This window comes from Hypanus sabinus, chromosome 27 (genome assembly GCF_030144855.1).
Source record: "Hypanus sabinus isolate sHypSab1 chromosome 27, sHypSab1.hap1, whole genome shotgun sequence".
In the NCBI taxonomy this organism is placed as follows: Eukaryota; Metazoa; Chordata; class Chondrichthyes; order Myliobatiformes; family Dasyatidae; genus Hypanus; species Hypanus sabinus.
Genome location: NC_082732.1, coordinates 27,403,991 through 27,429,420, shown reverse-complemented (window position 1 = coordinate 27,429,420; position 25,430 = coordinate 27,403,991). Strand labels below are relative to the sequence as shown.

General features: G+C 42.8%; 1 protein-coding gene across 3 annotated transcripts in view; it reads right to left on the bottom strand.

The window, feature by feature from the left end:
* LOC132382159 (segment polarity protein dishevelled homolog DVL-1-like) overlaps nt 1–22,783 on the bottom strand; it is a 137,544-nt gene extending 114,761 nt beyond the window's left edge. For 2 of the 3 annotated variants that reach the window (XM_059952079.1, XM_059952078.1), the window contains exon 1: nt 22,389–22,783. In XM_059952079.1, coding sequence (XP_059808062.1) covers nt 22,389–22,558 — 170 coding nt within the window. In that variant the 5' untranslated portion in view covers nt 22,559–22,783. The remainder of the gene's footprint in view (nt 1–22,388) is intronic. The other variant, XM_059952080.1, reaches the window with a different exon arrangement.
* Nucleotides 22,784–25,430: the final 2,647 nt, after the last annotated feature.

Genomic DNA, 25,430 nt, shown 5'->3' with positions numbered 1-25,430 from the left:
AAGGCAACAGGGTAAAGAGTGCATGAGGAATGTTTTATGATAGGGTGGAGGCTAATTGAAGGTAGAGTTTACTTTGGTATCAACTAAGAGAAGGTCGCTGAAGAATTGCTAATGGCAGCTAAGCATTCCAGAGGAAACGTAAACAGAAGGTGTGAGAGAGGGAGAGGGAGAGAAAACAGAAACTACTGGAATTGTGGGAGATACAGCACAGCAGTCGCTGAAAATATGAAACAAAGGAGAATGTTAGGAAAGCCCAGCGGGTTTGGCGGTATCACTGGAGAAAGAAAAAAAATGAGTTTCATGTAACACGAGTACCAAGCAATGAATACTCTCCAGGACAAAAAGCTTACATAATCGTGCAGTCAACAACAAATCCCCTGTTCAAAAAGACACAGGCCTATAAATCACTGTGGCTGCAACTGGAGGTCAGACTCTGGACTCTGGACATTGCAAATAATGTTTTTCTCTGCAGATGCTGGGAATACAGCTGAGCACATAACAGAAACCAGACTACCTTACAAGTACTCTGTATACACTTCTCACTGTCTTGGTAAAGTGGTTGACATACTCTACCCACCCCAGATATTCTCTTTTCTTCCATCCTGCTAATCCAATGAGGTAAAAGATACAATAAAGCCTGAAAGCAAGGTACCATCAGCCTCAAGGACAGTTTCTATCCCATTGTTATACGGCTATTGAATGGTCAACCCCCTAGGATAATAAAATTGCCTCAACCTCACAAGCTATCTTGTTATGGCTGTGCACCTTATTGTTTGACTGCGCTGGACTATCTCTGTAACTGTGGCACTTTATTCTGCTTTCTGTTATTTTTCCACATACTGAAATGATCTGCATTTATATATAGTGAAGATTTTCACTGTGCATGCCACTGTAACAAACAAATTTATTAAATCATATTTCACGTACTTTAAGTGAGATCTGAAGGTCTTAAATCATTTCAGACAATAGGCCAAGACCACGTAAATACCGCTGGCAGATACACGGAAAGCTTGAAATAGTGAAATATACTTAAGGAATTCAGCGGTTGAGCAGCAGCTGTGGGAGGAAAGAAATTGTCTACGTTCCTTTCCTCCTACGATGCTGCTCGACCCACTTAGCCCCCTCTAGCAGATTGTGTGTTGCTTCAGATTCCAACATCTGCAGTCTTCTGTGTCTCCATGTTCCTTCCACCCCTCCACAATTCATCTCCAGGCTATCAAACATCACTTCCTCCTGCCATACTGTAGACTCTACAAACATTACAATGCTATAATCTACAACAGAGAAAAGCAAAGCAGTAAAACAAACTTCCTAGCGATTGCTTTATCACAACAAAGTTCAAGCAAAAATCACACCACTGGCTTTTCAAGGTAACTAGAGTTGGGAGAGCCAAAATGTTTCCACTAGTCATTCATTCTACTGTTTTATTGCAAACACAGTTATGGGAGAGAAAAGATGCACTAACTCAACATTACATCAGTACAAACTGTGCTTTGCCTCTCTCAAATTTAGCACAACGCTCCTTAGATAGTCAAAGAATTGCATAACCTCAAAGACAATGAATATGACAAACAAGAGAAAATCTGCAGATGCTGAAAATCCAAGCAACACACACAAAACTGTGGAGGAACTCAGCAGGCCTGGCAGCATCTATGGAAAAGAGTAAACAGTCGATGTTTCAGGCCAAGACCCTTCATCAGGACACATGAAGGATCTCTGCCCAAATTACACAAAGACAGGCCAAACACTTCAGCAATCCTCTTTAGTCTATTGGAATCTGGTAATTGTGCTGCGGAATAAAACAAATTCACTTGAAGCATCAACTGTGGCAGTCAACTCTCCCAGGGGTTTCCAACCTTTTTTAAATGCCATCAAGCCTTACCATTAACCAAGAGGTCTGTGCACTCCAGGTTGGGAAACCCTGCGAGTCTAAGCTAAAAGTACAGTAATACTCTGTAGCCAAATAAGCATTAAGCTTAAAGTGACAAATCTTAAGATAATAGCACCTTACTAATCTTAAAATAACAATCATGCCCAACAGCTGGTAAACAAGTGCTGGAAAATAAAATAATATGCATACACCACATTATGTCTTCTTCAAAAGAACAGACAACTCCACTCATGTTAATGCATGAGCGACAGTTCAATAAAAAGTGCGCAAGTCCTAATTACATCAAGAACTTGCATAAAATATCTAATTTCAAGGCACTGCAGATTTCTTAAACATCTCATGCCACCTCTTTGCCCTGTATCACAACAGTTCCTGGGCTTGTCTGTTTTTAAGAGCACACTTTCAAGATCTACCTGCAGTTTGTATGCAGTTCAAACTTGCCTTGGATCCCACAGGCTCTAACCTTTTGAACCAATCTCCTATGCCAAAACCCTATCCAAGGCCAGTTCCACTTACAACTGAAACATCCTAGTACATTTTCAATCGTTGACCCTTCTTTGTTACAAGTCTCAATAAAAATCCAGCAGTGGCTAGAAATACAAGTAGCAATTTGGCTAACTTTGATACAAATGTTTTATTCCAATGACCATTTAAGACTGCTGTATGACTACAGTTAGATCGAACAGGCCCCATGTGTATTTGTTCCAAGCTGGTAAAACCAGACCATTCCCAGTTGAGTTGAAGCCTCCTCCTCACCTACCTTTCATGACAAAGGAAGATTAAAAAAATACCAGTCTAACCATCAGAAGTAAGATCACCACTCCTCAGAGACAACAAGATCACTGTTCAACTCATGGTCCCAAGTTAGATTTCCTGACTGAGACTTTCTACCAATTTTAAGGCCTTCCACCAAGCTTTCATAGGCACGCTCTCATAATTTTGGTTAATGCCTTGGTCATATGTGCCAGTTTTTCATTATAATTATACTCAAGTACCTCCTCTCTATGCTGCCTTGTCTTCTCATTCTTATATCTTGAACTTTCTTCATGTTATACAGTAACCTGCACTTCATCTACTTTGCTGGCCCTACAGTAATTTTTCAGTTTCAATGCTGCACAGCATACTTCCCACAATATCCTTTCCAATCAGATACTTTTTTCTCTATTAAAACACATTTTGTTTTTTGACCTCTGCACTGAGCTACTTTCTTTCTCATTGTTTCTTTTGGCAGGATGCCACTTTTCTCCATGATCTGAATCAGAGGAGGAAGAAATGATTTAAACAGGTGCTCCTCACCTTCCAATCCAAAGAATAGAAGCAAAGTAGAATGTGTTAATCTACTTCCTACAACTACTGCTGGCTTCTGAGTGTAGACATCAACGAATATTAGTTGCTCAATTTCCTCTGTCATCTTTGCATCAGATCTAGTATTTTTAACAATGCTTCAGAACGTGGTCACAGTAGAACATTTCTCTTAGTTTATGATATTTAAAGTTGTGCACATGTGTCTCTCCTGTTAATGAGGCATCTGCTGTACTATCAATATTCATTATAATGCCATGATTGTTAAAATTACTATTAAAATGGAATTAATGGTAATTAAAAACCACTACAGTGCTCTCTGTCACCACTAGAGATACATACAGTATTTAACCTTCTTAGTTTTTTTTATCACTATGGTATTCTGATAGGTTCTGAATATTTGTTTCCCTGACTACAAAAAATCCAGAGCTTGTAGCTGTCAATATTTGCAATAATTTACCTGCTTATGCAAGATATTTAACTGCAATTTTATTGGTGGGCTGTTTGAAATGCATGTACCAAAGTGGCATGAATTCTTTGGTATTGAAAGCAGACCTGCAGCCTTTTGTAATGATGGGTCTACCAGGTTTCTCAAGTTCCTGGTATGACATGGCTTGCTGGTTTCCATAGAAACCACCTTTCAATCTCATGTGACCGTGTCTCAATGAAGGCAGTCAGCATCGACAATATGCACTGTAACGCAATGCACTCAGGTCTGCACCCTGAAGTAAACAAAACTTCCTCTCCCTCTCTCTCTCGTTATTCAGTACCACTTCCATCGTAATGCCAATTTTACCAGTCTTTTCAAATGGAATGTATGGATGATTAATAACTTTGTCCTGCATTTACTTTATCAGCTAATCTGCATTCTAATTGGTAACTTGATGCACAACTGAAGAACTTCCTGAAATTGGACCTCCAAAAATAATTAGAGCAATATGACACGTTGCCTCCTCTAAACATATATAAAGAATTTGAGACTTGGATACATTCCTGATAGTGTTGAGAATCAGAATTAGGTTTAATACCACAGACATATGTCATGAAATTTGTTAACTTTGCAGCAGCAGTACAATGCAATACATAATATAAGGGAACAAACTGAATTAAAGTATATGTATTTCAAGTAGTTAAATTAAGTAAATAGTGCAAAAACATAAATTTAAAAATAGTTATTACTGCAATTTTTGGTTTACCAATGGTGGATAATAGTCGTTTATCCTCCATCTCGACGAATGGTTGCATTTGTTACATTAATGGCTAGAAGATCTATTTTATTGAATTGGAAAGAAATTAATCCTCCAACTATATTTCAGTGGTTTTCTCAAACTATCTCTTATTTGAGCTTAGAAAAAATTAGAAATGTTGTTTTTGATCCTTCAGTTAAATTTGAAGAAACTTGGAGACCATTTATTCAACATTTTCATACAAGTTAAATTGTCTTTTCCTAAACCTCACTTTTATTATCCTTAATTATTTGGATGGAGGTTCGGAGTTATTGGCACTACTGTATGTATCTAACATTATGCAATGGCCCATGTTGGTTAGTGTTTTTTTTTCTTCTCTTTTTTTGGGTTTTTTTTTTCTTTTTGTTTCTTTTGTTCATAAATACTATGAGTTTGGGAGGCTATATATATTGATTATTATACATTTGAATGTCTACTTAAACTATCAACTATGTACTCTCAAACACTTTGTATTCATGTTTCATTTATGTTTGCTTAAAAATTAATAAAAAGATTTAAAAAGAAAAGAAAGAAAAAATAGTGATGTAATGTTCATGGCAATGTCTACTCAAAAATCAGTTGGCAGAGGGGAAGAAGCTGTTCCTGAATCACTGAGTGTGTGCCTTCAGGCTTCTGCACCACTTTCCCAATGATAACAGTGAGAAGAGGGCAAGTCCTGGGTGATTGGGGTCCTTAATGATGAACACCGCCTTTTTGAGGCATCGCTCCTTGAAGATGTTTTGGATATTACAGGCCATGATGGAGCTGACCAATTTTACCACTCTGCAGTTTTACTTCAATCCTGTGCAGTAACCTCCTTTCCCTCCCCCCATACCAGACGGTGATTCAGCCAGTCAGAATGCTCTCTATGGTACACCGGAAGAAGTTTTTGAGTGTTTTTTGGTGAAAAAAGCTCCTCAAACTCCTATTGAAATATAGCTGTGTTGCCTTCTTCATAGCTGCATTGATTTGCTGTGACCAGGTTAGATCCTAAGGGATCTTGACACCCAGGAACTTGAAATTGCTCACTCTCTCCACTTATGCTCCCTCCATAAGGATTGTTGTATGTTCCCTATTCTTTCCCTTTCTGAAGTCCACAATCAGCTAAGCTGAAGCATTATTTAAAATTTTCGACCACCTTGTTAAATGGACACCAACTGCAAACAAATTGGATGGTGTCACACCTCCTTTTAACAGTAGGGCTCTCTTTTGTTCAGATGACCAACTGCAACTTTCTCTTCAAAATTTCTGCTGAAAGTATCTATGACCTCACTGGTCTGTGCCACTTCAGCCATCTCAGATGCTTAACATCTGCTGTCTGACCATTCAGAAATCCTAATTGTTCATCATAAGGTTCACAGGTGATATTTCTGTTGCTGCCCTGCAAAACCAAAGGCCCAATTTCTGTGCTCCTAAAACACACTGGGGATCAGATGCTTGTATTCCCCCAAAACTGAGAGCCCCACCTTCTGCACGCTCTTGAAACTCACGAGATTCACTTTAAAAATTAAAATACCGTGTAACAGCCAAAAAGTGTTTGGGGAATGGCAACCAGTATTCCAACAAATCTGTCAGCCACGCTCTGATGCCCCAGTGGGGCTGGACAATCAGAGTTGTGCACACAAAATGCTGGAGGAACTCAGGAGACCAGGCAGCATCCATGGACATTTTGGGCAGATACCCTTCATCAGGACACGAGAAAAAGATGAGTTCTCTCATTCTCTCTGGCAATACAGTGCATTTGTTTCTTTTTATGACTGTGCTGTAAAATATAACAAACTTACCTGGACTTGGATCAATAAAGTACATCCTTTTTCATAATCTCCAAAATTCAAACTTAACTAACTGCAACTTTAAAATAATAACTGCATATAACACTAGATGAAATCAGGCTACTTGTCAGAATTAGAATCAGGTTTATTATCACTGGCATGTGACCTGAAATTTGTTAACTTAGCAGCAGCAGTTCAATGCAATACATAATCTAACAGAGAGGAAAAATAATAATAATAAATAAAATAAAATACAACATAATAATACTTAATGTGAAAATACCACGGCACTCAGTACATGAACAAAAGAGATCTTGTTTGCTGGTGCGATGCAGGAAATCTGTCACAGGACATCATCCTCTTTCCATCAGATTAAGAGTTTAAAGATCGAGGCCAAAAGCCATTGAGGTGTTTCACGGTATTATCATCTTTACTTGGACAGAAGAAAGAATGCCGCTAGACATAGGACATTTGGCAGACATTCAAACAATGTAAGCATCGAAGCTGACCTCAAAAGCTATGAATTTATTTCATTTCTCTGTGTAGCAAAGAATTCTACTAAACAGACACTTTCGAAGTCAGTCCAAGCAAAATCTGCCAAAAGCACAGTATGGTTTTCGATTAATGACTTGAGGCAGGTCTGAGAAGAATGCTTGAAGATGAATGCAGGTTAGCATGCATTCTTCAGTGACTTGACCAAATAGTCAACAGTCACTTCGCTTTTCCAGATTAACTGGGCTGACAATAATGTACAGTATTATTACATTTCAGTACTAAACATGTACAGTACTGTGTAAAAGTCTTAAGTACATATTTATAGCTAGGGTGCCTAAGACTTTTGCACAGTACTTTAGTAATTTTATGTATTGCACTGTACAGCTGCCACAAAAAAAATAATGACATATGTGAGTGATGATAAACCTGATTCTGATATGGGTCTCTATTGTGGACTGAGAGTGGGAAGGGGACAGGGAGAGGCAAACCATGGTGAGGGGAGGGAGCGAGAACCACTAGAGAGACTTTCTATATTGATCAATAAACCAATTGTTTGGAATCAAGTGAACTCTCAGGGCTGGGTGTGTCTGCACCCATGTCACCCCTTGTCCCTGGCACTCCTCTACCACCTCTCCCACAACCCTCCCATGGCGCTCCACTCTCACCATTCCTGACATCCTTTGCTCCCATCAGATTTATAAACTCTCTCTCCGCTCCACATAGACAAATACAGTACTGTACAAACATCTTAGGCACCCTAGCTCTATATATATGAGCCTAAGATTTTGCACAGTACTGTATCTGTCCTAAACCACATGGCCAGGCACAGTCTCTTAGTAGTTCTTTTGAGACTCAACAATTTCACATGAACTCCCTCCTCCCAATAATGACCATTTGCTGGAAGCCTCCTGTGGGCCAAAATCAATGTCAAAGAAAGTATGCAAATAACTCAGCACGAGCAGTCTATAACAGTATTGACATACAACCACTTTGAACAACATCAACACATTTTCTCCAGTTTTCATACGAAAGGCACTTTAGAAATGCAGTAGAAGACATCATGGTAATAGACTCCTAGAGCAGAGACTATGCAAACTTAAGAGTCACATGCACATAGGTGAGATGTGTTCACTGTCATCTGCAATTTTGTTGTCTGTGAGCTGCTTATAAAATAATAGTTAGTTTTTTTCTTTTATATTAAGTTAACAGACTTCAGAATAATCCACTGAATTAACGTCCGGAGATATAACCATAAATTCCATCCTTCAACCTTTCTTCTTTATTCCAAATCCAAGGGAACCCCCACAATTAATAACAAATCAGCATCCCTGAATTAGCTGAATTTAGCAAACAATTGAACATCAAAGTGCATATTTCAAGGCATGAGATTATAAACTCCTCAAAAGCTGTGGCTAACCATTTTTGACTGTGAAACACCAATACAACCTGTGCAATTTTTTTCTTTATTTTGCTTGTTAAACCACAATCACAAGGCTCACTAAATAGAAGTGGACACAGTACAAGGAATAACCTTAAATGCAGCTCAGATTAATTACGCATATTAAGGAACATTCATTTCAGTTCCACAGTAGCATAAAAATTGCAGCATAGCTCCACAAGTAACATTCAACTGATATTCTCAGGGGAGGGGAAATGGAAAGATCAGGTTAACGCTGCAAAAATGTTTGCTGGGCATGATATGCAGAGAATCTAGATTGTGCCAAACCAGAACTGACTGGAACCATCCATTTTTCTAAATTTCTTTAATCCCTACATTATTTAACCAAGACAACCAGAAAGGTAGTTCAAGAAAGGAGAAAGGGTGATTTTTAAAAATTAAAATGTCTTTCATTTCCCCATGATAGGCAGCCTTTCTTCATTTGAATGAAGTGAACAGTTGGAGAACTTCCATTACTCATAACTTGGCCAAACAGAGTTGTGAAACTTGCTGTTATTTTTCCGCTATGGGTCCACTTCAACTGAAATACTCTTATTTTGTTAGAAACAAAGGTGATATGAGGTCATGGCATGATAGGAAACAGCTTAAAGTACAGCAAGGCAACTAACCCATTTCTTTACCCTATTGATCAGAGAGACTCCAATTTATATTAAAGGCTGTTAGAATGCCTAACCCCAAATTTCCTGACTAGTCTTTAAATATATAGATCCAAGAGGTCTGACATCATCTGGGTTAATTTGATAATCTTTCTCAAATTCTACCATTGCATACTTTTGACATATTTCAAAAGACCACAATACCATATGACCATAAGACACAGGAGCAGAATTAGGCCATTTGGCCCAATGAATCTGTTCCTCAGATAATCAGTTTAGAAAAGCATAACAATTAAAAAGGCAGCACCGCACATTTTACAAATCCACTCTGCCATTTTAAAACATACCTTTTTTTACTGTCACAATAACACAGCAGTTATTGGCATTTGAGCAGATGATAACAAGTCTTCTTCAAGTCCTGCAATTATGATGGAAAGGTCACATCCAAAACATTAACCTGATTTAAAACATGTGCCAATATAATTACCATGTAAATGCAGAAGTTCTAGTTTTTATTTCAGGTGTACCTCCTTTTAACTTTGCCCTACAATATAGGTTGCAAGACTGATCCTTGTTCTGAAGTGTTCTGAGCTTCTGTTCTGCTGTGCAAAGTTTGGACAGTGACAACCACGAGGAGCTGTTGTACATTCTACCAACAGTTCCTTCAGGCAGATGCTTCTGAGTGGGATTGGCAAACATCCATCCTCCTTATTCTACGCTCACTGACATGCACCTCCACCAATTCAGCAATCTACAACTTTAAAGTTCTCAGGATTTGAAACTCTGACCCGCAGAGCTCCTCCAGCATGTTGTGTGTGTTATTCTGTATTTCCATCACCTGCAGAATAGCTTGTGTTTAAAATTCTCATTTTTGATTTCACAATTTTTCCATGAACCTGCCTCACTCTATCAGTGTATCTTCTCCAAACATACAACCTTAACAATCCATCAATTTCCCCATTTTCATCCCTCCAGACAAACAGCCATGCCTTTAGATGCCATGTTCATGCTTGCTCTTTAAAACAATCCTTACTAATTCAAGATTCAAAAACTTTTTTGTCATTCTAACCGTACATCAGCTCTGTAGGGCAGAATGAGACAGTGTTTCCCAGGAGCAGTGCAATCATAACAAACGCAACACTAAATAATAAACATAACAATAAATAGTAAAACGCAACAACCACATGTCAGTTAAAAACAATTTATAAGTGTCTAGTGCAAGTTAAAAGTGTCCAAAGCAGAGTCAAGTAGAGAAGCTATTTAGCAGTCTGACTGCCTGTGGGAGGAAGCTGTTTAGTAGCCTTGTGGTTTTAGTTTTGATGCTCCTGTAACATTTACCTGATGGCAGAAGAACAAACAGTTCATGGAGAGAGTGTGAGGGGTCTTTAATGATGTACCATGTCTTCTGGAGGCATTGACTCTGAAAGAGGTCTTGGACAGAAGGTAGGGAGACACCAATAACCTTCTCTGCTCCCCTAACCACCCTTTGCAAGGCTTTTTTGTCTGCAGCACTGCAGCTGGAGTACCAGGTTGTGATGCAAAAGGTCAGCATACTCTCAACTACATTCTACAGAGGCGTGGTTAAGATGTTAGTGGGGAATGATGCTTGTTTAAGCTTCCTCAGAAAGTGCAATCTCTGCTGGGCTCGTTTCACAATCCCAGTGGTGTTCCTGGACCAGGTGAGATTGTCTGAGATCTGCACCCCAAGGAACTCTATGTTTTCCACTCTCTCCACTGTGGAGCCGCTGATGCTGAGGGGTGTGTGCTCAGGCTGAGACCTTCTAAAATCAACGATCACTCCTTGGTTTTGGTGACATTAAGCATCAAGTTGTTGTCACTGCACCAGCACTCTAGGTGCTCTATTGCTTTTTAAGTAAGCCTTTGATCATTTGAGCTTTATCACCATAACCTGGAATCAGATTTTCTTTGATAACTTTAGCTACAAGGCTCCTTAGGATGCCTTTTTATTTCAATGAAAGATTCTACTGCGTCCCAGTGTCTTGGAGGAATAGCTTTTCAGCTGTCTCCCTGTGATTGAATCGTTATTTGCTGGATGCTTTACAAGGTGTTTCTGAGCACCATTAGGCAGGAATGGTCAGTGGAAAAAGTGGTATTATTCTGCAAGAAGAAATACTATGTGTGCTTTTATAGCTTGAAAAGGTGTGATATGTTGGTGAAGGATAAACTGTGACTCTGAAATTATTGCAAAAGGTATAGGAAAGGTCAACATTCAGAATCTGGAGCTGGAATTGAGGTAAAAGGTTACCTCAGAATCAAAGGGGTTAATTATAAAAGGTAGTTAGGTCAGCTTTAGTGATGCTTGTTTGATTCTGATATTAGTGTTGCCTGTGTAGAGTTTTGTTACTTGGTACTTGGTTTAGCTGGGTACTCCAGAGTTCTCCCACAACCTAAAGATGTTCAAGTTGACAGGTGAACTGATCACTGTAAATTATCTCTAGTTTCAGGAGAACAGATGTGTGAGAGGGAAAATAGAAACAAGGAAAATAACTAGAGAAATACAACTGATTGGCCTGTGCCAAAAGCCAGCACAGGTGTAAACGAAAAAAAGAGCTTTATTTGTCACAGCTACAGTACATAGAAACATGGAGTGAAATATGTCACCTCCATCAATAACTAGCACAGTTCGAGGTGTGCTAGGCAGCCTACAAATGTGACATGCTTCTGGCACCAACATAGCATTCCCACAACTTACTAACCCAAACCCATTTGTATTTGGAATGTGGCAGGAAACTGGAACATCCGAAGGAAACTGCAGGGACACAGCGAGAATGTACCAGTGCCTTGGACGCAGCAGCAGGCACTGAACCCCGATCACGATCGCCGGCACTGTACAGCATGAAGCTAAGCACTGTGCTAACATGCTGGTCTCATTAGACTCGGCCTCCTCATAAATAGCATGGAAATACGAGATCCTTTCAGCATGCCACACCCCAACTAACTGAATAACCAGATGAATCTGGTCTGATGCACAAAGAATTACCATTTGGGTCAAGTGCCAGACAGCACAGCAAATGCACAGACTCAATCCTAAATCTCACTCATCAGGGCCACACCTCAGCATCCTATCTCAAGCCACATGGCAAAAATCAGAGTAAGTGGGTAGAGTAAAATACCAAAATTAAAGATAAATTCTTCTTTATTACCATATTTTCCTAACTAGATCTACCCGTTTACATTAAATCTGTCAGTAATTCTGTGGCTGAAGTACTCAGATCCCTACCCACAGTCTTCCTCTAAAAAGCATTTCTCCATCTTATTACAACACAGCATTTTATGAATTTGCCTTATTATTATGCACACATTAATTTAAAATGTCAAGGCTGTCCTCTTATTCTCTCAGAACCATCTCTTTGCACTTCTGTAGATCCTTCATTTTCAGTGAAATATTTCACCAAAATGATGAAATAGCTCACTAACCACTCCACCTCCTCTGCACCAGCATACAGTCCTTCACAGCAGGATCCGCTAATTAGATTTTCATTCACAGGAAGCTAGTTTCAGAATTTTAACTGAATCTCAAACAAACAGAACACAGCTTCAATGTGAAAGTATTTGTGCCCCCTTCACCTTCACTTACTGCTCTCACTCCTTCAGTCTTAAACAATAGAAAAAAATCAAAGAATCTGTTGTCAGTACAGGGTTGTATGTCGTTAAGACACTGCACTAAAACCATTAATACAGTGGACTCTGGTTAATTGGGGCAGCTGCTTATTTGGGACAACTCTTAAAGAACTAAACCAAACTGAGAAAATAGCCAGGATTCCCTTCATTTATTTGGGACTCCAGGCCACTTAATTGGGGCAGGAAACTGTTGCTGAACAGTTTCTAACTAGCATCAGACATGTGCATTTGTGTGGCCATTAGACACTACACCATAGTTAGAGTGAACAGTTTTAAATAGCATCAGTTGAGAATGCTTGTGTTCAAAAACCATATGACCATATAACAACTACAGCTCGGAAACAGGCCATCTCGGCCCTTCTAGTCCGTGCCAACGCTTACACTCACCTAGTCCCACTGGCCTGCACTCAGCCCATAACCCTCCATTATCATTCCATGATAAAGCAGTGATCTTTATCACTGAGCATTGGTGAGAAATAGGTAGTAAGACAATTCAGAACTGTTTTGCTCATGGCAGTTTCAAGCATTCAGTCTTGGAGATACCAGAAATGGCACTAGTGAAAATGAAACAACTTCAGCACTTCAACAAGTTAGGAACCACAGAGAATTTGAAGGTATTGACAATCATCTTGAATGTTACAATGAGAATGAAGATTTGGAAGATGCAATCGTCAATAGCATTGTATGAAGGCAGTCCATTATCTACACTAGGTGTCTGGACTGATTTTGCTCATTTACAGTAAATCAAAAGGATGTGCAGCATACATGGCATTTATGAATTCCTCCATCGAAAACTATTAGGAGCTAATAACACAGTTTTATAGTACTGCAATAGCATTGATAGTGTTCTCATTTGTTCTGTATTTCAATTTGTTACACAGTTAAATGGCAGTTTGTCTTTTTTATACCTTTCCAACTATTCCCATGAAACTTCGGCTAATTGGGGCAGCCGCTTAATTGTCCCAATGTGCCCCAATTAACCGGAATCCACTGTATTTGCCTAAACATCAATGACAGCCAGCCCTACCACATCACCGACTTTTGACCTTTCTATCGTCTCTGGGTTGTCATCTAGTATTCGATGGCCAGGAATGCCTTCCAATACACAGTGGGAAAATTAAAGCTAAACTCTTCAGCCTGTCATACATTGTTTATTATCATACCATCAACTCCGTCCTCTCCATAGCAACTGCCTGAGACTAAACCAGATTGTTTACAACTTGCATCAAATTCGACAGCAAAGTGAGCCACAGTCCATCAACTCACCCTATTAATTATTTCCACCTCTGCAGTATCATCCCATTATGCCATTGCCTCAACTCATCTACAGTAACTCCCAATCATGCCAATTTTAAAACACCTACATTGACTACCTTGTTTAACTATCTAAACATCCTCCAAGCTAGTTTTATCCATTTTACTTTATGTCAAACTGGAGATTATCCAAACTCCCATAGACTACATCCTTAGTTGTTTCAGATCCCAGTCTTTCATTGCTTCCATGCTCGTATCATACTGCCTCCAAGTAAGTAATACCTCAGTCTTTATATTCTCACTTTCGAATCCCATCAGTTTACCGCTTTCTAATTTTATTGCATTCAAACTCTATACCTATTAAGATATCTGCATTCTTGTTCTGACCTCATGACCACTACAGATTTCAACTACACTGATATGAGTGACTGACATCAACTGCCAAGTCACCGAGCTCTAAAATTCACTAAACTCCTTCAGTTTGGGAAGTGATAAATGACTGGAACTGGTAGAAGCTGAGAGGAGAGGAAGGTAGAGCATAGAATAACACGAGGGAGAAGGGGACAGAAACACCCTGGGAAGAGGGTGTGGGTGATGGGCAGATATCGGGGTTGGAGTCTGGAAAGAAGATAGGGTGATGAGGCCTTGTAGATCAGGGGAGAGAGAAGAGAGAAAAGGATCAGAGGATTCTTCTTCTACCAGTCCATTATCACTTCCACTATCACCTCCCAGCTTCTGAAACCATTCCCTCTCTCCCCGTCCCTTCATTCACCCCCTTGCTCCATCCCTTCCCACTACTTTTTGTTTTAAATATACTAACTACCTTCCTTCCCTCTTTCAGTCCAAATGAAGGGTGTCGACCTGAAACATAACAAGAGAAATCCAAGCGACACATACACAATGCTGATGGAACTCAGCAGACCAGGCAGCATTTATGAAAAAGAGCACAGTCGATATTTTGGGCCGAGACCCCTCAGCACGACCTGAAGCATTGTTCACTTTCACCACAGATGCTGCCTGACCTGCTGAATTTCTCCTGTGCTGTGTGCTGTTTCAGATTATAGCATCTGCAGACTCTAGTGTCATCAGTACAGCTGAACCAGCAAGTCCACCAATGCCCTCATTGCCTGACTGTGCTATTAGAACAAGTGCCAGAGAAAATCTACAAAACTCAGTACAATCTTCTGTATTACTCTCCAATAATTAGCCAAAGTGTTATTGAAAATACAGTGGACAGGCACTGTTTCAATGAGGTTAACACATTCCTTCATGCAGCGATTTACCAACATTATTAATAAATCAGATGCCACAGGCTAGAGAATTATTCTCAAGACAACATACACACAACAAATATACTCGGGCCACACAGTCAACAAATATTAAAAAGACGACAATAGAGAACCAAAACAGTTTTCCAACAAAATTATGGTATCACCTACAGATGTGATCTCTTATTAGCCATAAGAATACCAATACTCACCAACTAGCTTCTCGCTTGAAAATAGCTGTTTAATCAAAACAGTGAGTATTGCAAGCAGTGTGATATGTGGCACTGCCTTTTGGATAATGTTCTAAATTAAAGTTCCCATGCAGTCCCAATGGAAACAGCATCACATTATGCTCCAGACTGTTATCCTTCCATATCATATGTAATTCATTGTTACACATGCCTCCCTGAGTGCTGCGAATTCAGTTTATATATTATTAAGTTTGTTGCCAAGTTAATTGTCAAGTTCACTGATGACACAACAGTGTTGGGGTTCATCACTGACGATAATGAGACAGCCTACAGGGTGGAGATGGAAGAGCTCAAGGCCTGGTGCCTGGCAAATAACCTCTTCCTTAATGTTAACAAGACAAAGGAGATGGATATTGACTTCAGGAGAACTCTCACTGCTCACATCCTCCTTTACATGGGCAGTACAGCAGTGGAAACTGCAAGTAGTTTCTAATTCATGGGAGAGCACATCTCAAATAACCTCTTCTGATCCCTGAACACATCCTACAGTCAGGAAAACTCCCTAATGCCTCTACTTTCTGAGGAAGCTGGACTTTGCACAACCATACTCAGGGCATCGTAACAAGCTGTGTCACTATTTGGTACGGAAACTGCACTGTGGTGGACGGGAAGGCACTACAACAGGTTGTCAAAACTGCCCAGTACATCACTGACACCAAACAGACCTTTTCAAATAGATATTTGAGACCAGGTTATTAAATTTTAATACTTTACTGAACTTCTAATGTACTCAGATTTGAAAGGGGTTCTTTAAAAGGTACAAGGTCAGGAAAGGTTAAAGAGAACTCCAGATTCATAAATCTGGCAAAAGTCAGCACCACCACAAATGCTGGGAATTATATTTGGGATGACTTAAAACGGAAACTAAGAGTTTGCTAACTCAAGGGTTTATAGAAATGAAGGGGATTTACAGAGATAGGAAGGAATTATAACTGGTTTCAGTCTCTCAGTGTCTAGCAGAAGCAGGACTTTAAACTGCACTCAGACTAAGGCTGACAGTGAAACCTAGAAGAAGTGCACCACTGCCCACAATTTGAGAGCCAACAAGCAGTAAAGACAGATGTTGTTGATAAATTTAAACAGTGCTTCAATGCATGAGAATGGATGTTGGTCTATTAAGGAAAAGGATATCAGAAGATCAAGTGAATTTGAGTTTCTAGGCTCAATTCATGTCTCTTCTTTCTCCTAATCTGAAAAGTATATCCATTGCTTTCTTCCCTTCTTCCTAATTTGCTTATCTAGCTTCTCTTTAATACTCCTATTTGTAAGGGCTCTAATTCAAGAGGCTGTAGTTTTAGTCTCGGTGATCTGTCTTGTAGTTCTTCCTCAACTAAATATAAATGAAACAAAATATTATCTGGTCATTACTACTCTTGCTGTTTGTGAGAAATGGCCATCTGTAAGTTGGCAAACACACCAACTACAATTTTTGAGTATTACATTAGCTGCAATAGCAATCCGGTGGTGTAGTGGCATCCTCACCAGAGTGGTCCCAGGTTTGAATCCGGCCGGTTCCTTGGACGCTTTCCATCCGTGCTGGGTTGAGCATTGAGCTAGCAACTCAGGCTCGTATAAAACAGACAAAAATGCTAAAGAAATGGCCAGGCTGCCGCCCAATGTGCCACAAGGCACAGAAAAGGACAACAAACAACAAAATTGGCTGCAAAGTTCCTGTGGCCTTGAAAGGTGTTATCTTGTTGTAACTACTGCTCATAGTTGCGACTCTTCAGGTGAAGACACTTCTACGAAATTCCCCAATTACATTAATTAGAGATTGTCTCATATTTATGACCTAGTTTACATTTTACTAACGTGCTTGTGTCTTTATCACATCTTCCCTGTCCAAGTCATTCTGTAAATCAGGAGAAAAGATGCTAGTAACAAGAAAATGCAAGATTTTTATTTTATTTAAGAGGTTTTGTGAGAGTGTGTGGCTGTATGTGTGCATCTATGTGACAAGTGATTGTGAATTCAATTGGAGTGATAGCCTGTGCACCTCACTACAAGTTAAAGCCACTCAGTTATTGTATCCAATAGCCTAGATAGTCTATGCACTGCACTAATCCCATTACACTGTGAGTCAGAATGATATAATAGAGAAACAGGCCATTTGACTCACCGGATCTGTGCCAACCATCAAACACCTACCTCACATTTATTCCATTACTGATCCCATATACTGTACCTGTAAATGTTGGGAGGCCAAACAGCCAGTCTTGCCTTCCTGCAAGCAAGGTTATACAGCTTCCCAACCGAAAATTCTTCCAGTCATTCTTTTACGACTTTCTGCTTACTATGAGGTTACGCATAATGTGCTTGCATGAATCTTCAATCCATGCCACCACATTACAGCCAATCTCATGTACTTTTATTTTGAAATAACTTTAGGATGCACCTTGTTAAAAGCAGTCTCAAAATCCAATGAGCCACATCCACCTGTTCCTCATTATCAACGCTGCCAATTACAGCCTCAAAGAAACAACTCTAGTAGATTTGAAACAAACAACACCCCTCTCAGGCATCCATACCAATTCTACCATTTTATGTCTAAAAGTCCTATTCATCGTCATCATGTGCTGTGTTGTATGATGTGGGTGATCACGGCCTCCATGACCATGATTGTGCTCGGCAATCTTTTTCTACAGAAGTGGTTTGCCATTGCCTTCTTTCCAAGACGGGTGATCCCAGCCATTGTTAATACTCCAGAGATCATCTGCCTGGCGTCACTGGTCGCAGAACCAGGACTGTGATATGCACCAGCTGCTCATACAACCATCACCTGCCCCCATGGCTTCACACGACCATGATCTGGGTTGGGGGGGGGGGGTAAGCAGGTGCTATGCCTTGTCCAAGGGTGACCTGCAGGCTAGCAGAGCACCTTACACCTCCTTTGCAGAGACGTATCTCCACCCCACCACCCAGATAAGTCCTATTATCATTTCCTAAGTGATAGATTCCAGCATTGCTGTGGATCACCTTTGCAAAATACTACGCTTAGACATGCTAGAAGAAAAACCATGGTCCAAGGAGAAACAAGTAGTGATAATCATGGACCAGTGGGAAATCTGTCCTCTTAAATTCAACTCCATTATAGTTCAGATGAAATGTATTCTAACTTTGATAGTTATTGACTCACTTTTACCTCATGCCCCCAGTTTTTGAACCTTTGCCACAGAGATCAATTTCCTGGATACGCTGTGTCACTTAAAGAATGTTAAAAGGATAATTTTTTTGTAGTCTATGAAATAAATAACAGAAATGAACAAGCAGAAAATGCGGTGTGCACATAGACTTCCCAGTTGAGCAGCATGGTCAATTCCAATTTCCAGCCTCAAGGCAACATGGCGAGACCTTTAAGTGGCACAGAAAGAAGTGCTAAAATGCACCAGATACAAAGTACATCAGTTACATCGACAGGCAAGTGAAACTAGGATTGCTTTTCTTATAGTAGGAAAAGTCACATTTATATTTTCCCAGAGAAGCATACCACAAAATGGCTTGGTAGAAGTATAGTACAATAACTCAACAATATTATCCAGACAGTTGACCATCAATCTGGAGACACAAGATTGAATTGTACTGTGGCACTTGGGGAAATTTAAATCAAAGTAGTCAAGATTTGGATTTAAAAGATAGACTCAGTAAGTGACAAATAAGTTACAGAGTTGTTGTAAAAATCATCTGGTTCACTATTTCCCCCAAGGGAAGTAATTCTGCCCAATCTGCTCTGTGCTTGACTGCAAACTTTCAGAATGGAAGTACACTTCTCAAGCATAGCATGCTCCTTGCAACTTGCTTTAAGAAAGGATAAATTGCTTCTAATGGCAGAAAACAGTACAGTAAATATCAGAGGCAACATGCAGCCTGCACATAGATTCAATAAAGTGAAGAAAAATGTTGCCCATTATCATGCCACTGGGACTCCAGAGCAATATACGGAATGCACTTCAGTAATTTCATTCATGGGAGCCAGTTTAAAAGGAAGTTTTAGTCCATACACAGAAGAACCCTCACAATGATATTTTCACTCAGTCTGTAAAATGTACATTTTCACATATAAATTAGTCATGCACAAGAATATTTTACTGCATAACATTGTTATAAGAGTCAAACTAATTTTAAATATAAAAAAAGGTGTTGCCACTGGTTCTGCTCCTGCTCATCCACAAGGACACCCATGTTGAAAGAATGCCCTGAAATCTACAGGGGAGAAGTTTCTAGATGATTTTGCATGTGCATAGACCTCTCAAAATTAAAAACACCTTGCCTACTTTGACAATGAACAATCAACAAGCAGTTAGAAATGTACAATAATCCAAATTAAAGGCAGCAAAGTTACATTTCTGGGAGGAAAACTACAGTTAAGTAAAAGAAAAAGCCCTGAGGGTTGTGGAAGAAATAGCAAACTGCAGTTCAAGTCAAACACTGAAAATTGAGTATGCTGTGTGCACAATGGGCTTGAAAAGTGGGACTCTCTGTAAAGACGCAGTAATAATTTTATATAATATACTGCCCAGGACACTATTAGAATAACGTACAGTTTTGGTGTCTCATAATATGAAGGACATTGAAATTCCGATCCACACACACTGTAAGGTATAATTTAGTACACAACATTCTCCCAAATCAGCTGGTGTGAATTTTAGTCCCACTTCATGGACTTTGACCAATTTCTATTCCTGAATTAAAATCAGTAGAGATAAATTATGCGGCGTTTATCAAACTATGGAATCTTGCAGTGCACGAACTGGCGTAATGTTTCCGACTTTACCACAGGGATACCATTTCAGTGCTCACTCCAAAGCTCTGCAGGTAGTCAGCTGTCTTTCCTCCTCCTTTAAGGTAACCAGATTATGCCAGAAATGGTGATAAGAGGAGATTTGAGATACTGGGATTCCTTAAGCAAAAAAGACCAAAGGCACACTTAACGGTGCTCTTGACATTTGTGCTAAGGTGCACCCCCTGGACTTGCAGACGTTACTTCAAAATTTACCAGCAAGGAAATTTCTTTCACACCAAGTGTTGTAACGTGGAGTATTTTGTCACAAAAGATAACAATCACAAGGGAAAATATTAGATACCAAGAGTAAACAAGGCAAAACAATAGGGCTATGTATGGAATTTCACCCCTCCAGTAATAGATTATAGAAACATGGAAAACCTACAGCACAATACAGACCCTTCAGCCCAACATGTACAATACTTAGTTAGAATTTATCTAGGGTTACCCATAGCCTTCTATTTTCCTAAGCTCCGTGTACTTATCCAGGAGTCTCTTAAAACACCCTACTGTATCTGCCTCCACCACCGTGATGGCAGCCCATTCCATGCACTCACCACTTTCTGCATAAAAAACTTACCCACGAGATCCCCCCTGTACCTACTTCCAAGCACCTTAAAACTGTGCCCTCTCGTGTTAGCCATTTCAGCCCTGGGAAAAAGTCTCTGACTATCCACACGATTATAGCCCAGCTGTAATCTAACCTCCGGCATAAAAAATCATTACAGAAGCACAGGCCAGTGGCATATGGACCCTCACCAGCTCTCTATGAAACAAATCCATCCAGTTCCACTTCTCGGTTCCTTCCCCAATATTTTTCCCCTTAAAGGCTCTATTCAAATCCCGTTTAAAAGGCATGATTGAAACTGCTTCCATCGCCTTTTAGGCAGTGAAATCTTGATCATGGGTCCCAGCTTCGTCAGGTCAGCATTGGTTTGTTTCACTGGCAAACATTTGAAATCTATGCCGCCGCCTTCTCAGTCATTCCACCATTATTCACCTTGCATTTACCCCTGAAGGTTTTGAATATTTTTACTTTATTCATGCTGAAACTTCTTAGCTCCAATAACAACACTCCAAGTTTCTCTAATCTAACCACATAATTGAAATCCCGAATTCCCAGGGATATTTATTTCCTTATTGAGATACAGTGCGGAATAGGCCTTTCCGCTGCGTCGGCTTCAGCTGCGTCGGTCAGAAACCCTGATTAACTCTAACCTAATCACTGGACAATCAATGACCAATTAACCTACCAACCAGTACACCTTTGGACTGTGGGAGGAAACCCACTCATTCCACGGAGAGGATGCACAGACTCCTTACAGACAGTGTCAGAACTGAACTGTGAACACCCACCCCCTGAGCAGTAACAGTGTTGTGCTAACGACTACATGGCGCCCAATCTACTTAATCTTTTCTGCCTGTACTTTTAGATCCTTCCAAAAATGCAGTGACCCAGAACTGCATTCACTGTAATGGTGACTTTTGAACATTAATAAAGCACCAAGATTTTGTATGTTATTTAATAAAACCTTCTACTACCTACCCCTCTCACTTTCAAAAATCTGTGCACCAAGATGTCTCCCACAGTGCCCCCTCCCAAATCTCTTTAGAATTGTATCTTTCTTTTACTGAAATTTGGAACTTCCTAGCCAATTATTAGCCATATTTTTATACCTTTTAAACAATCATCAACCAACTTGAAACCCATTTCAGAAGGTCAATCCAAATTTTCAACACCCTTTGGATGTACAAGTATTTCTAACCACTCATGAAAGGTCTGGCCATAATTTTTAAATGTTTGTGCCCCAGTTCTAGGTTTCACCTATATCAGATCCCCCGTTCATTTTGATAATGATAAAATCTCTTAACATAATAGATTAGTACAATCTTAGTTTGCATAATATGCGCCTGGATCACTCTGATTAAATGAGGCTGCAAAGGTCAACCATGCACATTCTTCCCAAAGTACAGAGTCCAGTATAGCTCTCGGTTCTCCTGCTGAGGTCCAAGCAGGAGTTTCAGAAACAGTGGGCGAAATGGTCTCCCGTGGAGGCACCAGCCTCCGCAGCTCCAGACCCCACGGGGTTGTTATGTAAACAAGTGATCAGCAATCACGACTAGAATACGATACCGGGGAGCAATAAATAAGGAGGGGTAATGTTTTAGGAGGATTATCGTTTTCTGGAAAGATAGGGGACCGCGGGCAAGGTGTTTTCCCAACTAACTGGCCGGCAGCGTCAACTCAACCACCCCCACTCCCCCGATCGGCGCGGGCAGACGAACAAATCACAGCCCCTTTCCAGAGGCAACCCGCAGCCGCCCCGCCTCGGACCCCCCACCCACGCCGCCCCGCCCCGCCCCCAGCCCGAGCCTGGAACCCGCGGCAGCCGCGCTCGCCCTGCAGGGAAGCCGACGCGGGCCCGGGGGAGCGGCCGGCCTCGCGACTCACCCGAAGTCAAGGTCCATGGACTTGAAGAAGAATTTGAAGCTGCTGGTCGGCCTGTTATTGAGGACCTGCTTGAAGTGACCGAGGGTGACCAGATCCGGCGGCACCGCCACTTTCACCAAGTACGGCGTCTCCTCTTCGTCCATGTGGTAAATTATCTTGGTCTCCGCCATCGGGGATCGGAACCGCGACGGGAGGCAAAGCCCCACTCCCGGCCGCACTCCCTCAGTCCTACCGGCTCATGGATGTGGGAGAAACGAGACCTGTCAAACTCGACAGCGCGGCCTGGTGGACAGCATCCCGCCGCCTGCGCGCCAGCCCGGGTCAGCCCCGCCCACCGGGCCAGCTCCACCCACCAGTAACCCCGCCCACCGGGCCAGCTCCGCCCACCAGTAACCCCACCCACCGGGCCAGCTCCGCCCACCGCAGTAACCCCGCCCACCGGGCCAGCTCCGCCCACCAGTAACCCCACCCACCGGGCCAGCTCCACCCACCAGTAACCCCACCCACCGGGCCAGCTCCACCCACCAGTAACCCCGCCCACCGGGCCAGCTCCACCCACCAGTAACCCCACCCACCGGGCCAGCTCCTCCCACCAGTAACCCCACCCACCGGGCCAGCTCCTCCCACCAGTAACCCCACCCACCAGGCCAGCTCCTCCCACAGCAGTAACCCCACCCACCATAGTAACCCCGCCCATCAGGCCAGCTCCTCCCACCAGTAACCCCACCCACCGGGCCAGCTCCTCCCACCAGTAACCCCACCCACCACAGTAACCCAGCCCACCAGGCCAGCTCCTCCGACCACAGTAACCCCACCCACCAGGCCAGCTCCTCCTACCAGTAACCCCACCCACCGGGTCAGCTCCTCCCACCAGTAACCCCGCCCACCGGGTCAGCTCCTCCCACCAGTAACCCCACCCACCGGGCCAGCTCCTCCCACAGCAGTAACCCCACCCACTGGGTCAGCTCCTCCCACCAGTAACCCCACCCACCGGGCCAGCTCCTCCCACAGCAGTAAACCCACCCACCACAGTAACCCAGCCCACCAGGCCAGCTCCTCCGACCACAGTAACCCCACCCACCAGGCCAGCTCCTCCTACCAGTAACCCCACCCACCGGGTCAGCTCCTCCCACCAGTAACCCCGCCCACCGGGTCAGCTCCTCCCACCAGTAACCCAACCCACTGGGCCAGCTCCTCCCACAGCAGTAACCCCACCCACTGGGTCAGCTCCTCCCACCAGTAACCCCACCCACCAGGCCAGCTCCTCCTACCAGTAACCCCACCCACCGGGTCAGCTCCTCCCACCAGTAACCCCGCCCACCGGGTCAGCTCCTCCCACCAGTAACCCCACCCACTGGGCCAGCTCCTCCCACAGCAGTAACCCCACCCACTGGGTCAGCTCCTCCCACCAGTAACCCCACCCACCGGGCCAGCTCCTCCCACAGCAGTAACCCCACCCACCGGGTCAGCTCCTCCCACCAGTAACCCCACCCACCGGGCCAGCTCCTCCCACAGCAGTAAACCCACCCACCGGGCCTGCTCCTCCCACCGTAGTAACCCCGCTCACTGGGCCAGCTCCTCCCACCAGTAACCCCACCCACCGGACCAGCTCCTCCCACCACAGTAACCCCACCCACCACAGTAACCCAGCCCACCAGGCCAGCTCCTCCCACCACTGTAACCCCACCTACTGGTTCAGCTCCTCCCACCACTAACCCCACCTACTGGTTCAGCTCCTCCCACCACTGTAACCCCACCTACTGGTTCAGCTCCTGCCACCACTAACCCCACCTACTGGTTCAGCTCCTCCCACCACAGTAACCCCGCCCACCGAGCCAGCTCCTCCCACCACAGTAACCCCACCCACCAGGCCAGCTCCACCCACCACAGTAACCCCTCCCACCGGGCCAGTTCCGCCCACCACTGTAACCCCAGCCACTGGGCCAGCTCCTCTCACCACAGTTACCCCGCCCACCTGGCCAGCTCCTCCCACCACAGTAACTCTGCCTACATGGTCATCTCCTTCCACTGCAGTAACCCCACCTACTTGGTCAGCTCCTTCCACCAAAGTAAGCCTCCCTCCCCACGCACAAATCCATTTCCACACACTGCAGTAAAACCATCTACTGGGTCAGCACAGCCCCCCCGCTGAAGTAACCCTGCCCACTGAGTCAGCTCCTCCCACCACACCAACCCCACTCACTGGTTCAACTCATCCCACCACAGTAACTCCGCCCTCTGGGCCACCTCCTCCAACCGCAGTAACTCCACCCGCTGGGTCAGCTCTCCCCCACTGAAATAACTAACCCCGCCCACTAGGTGAGCTTCTCCTACTACAGTAACGCCAACAACTGAAGTTACCCCACCCACTAGCACAGCCCTTCCTATTGTGGTAAACCTGTCCATTGTGTCAGCTCCTCCCTCTGTGGTAACCCTGCCTACTGGTTCGGCCCTGCCCACTCCTCCTCTGCGGAAACTCATGCCCCCCCCAACTGAGTCAATGCCTCTCACCCTGGATAACTCCGCCGACTGCATTCAATTCCACTTTACTGAATAATCCCGCCTGCCACCTGCATTAGTTCTGCCTACCCAGGACAGTTGCCCCCACTTCTGGATAACCCCAGCCATCCAGTGACCCTGGATAACTTCTCCTGCCACAGAAACCCGACCGATGCTTGTTCAGCTTTTCCCACCACTCAGTAACCCTGCCCACCTTGGAACACTCCTCCCATCCTGGATAATCCTACACACCAGGTCAGCACCTCCCAATCTTGTTCAACCCCACCTGTCTGTATCCCTTCCTCCCATCCCCGGTCAATTCCTCAGTCACAGGTCAACTACACCCACGTGCAACAACATTGTTGTCTCTAGCATTCATAATCAATACCTGATTTTACAATGGAACCAAATGTATTATATACAAGTTTTCTGAAGATACAAAGCTGGGTGGACTGTAAGGTGGATGCAGGGAGGCTTCAGAAGATTTAGACAGGCTAAGTGAAGGCATACCAGATGAAATAAACCAGCATGAGATATGAACCT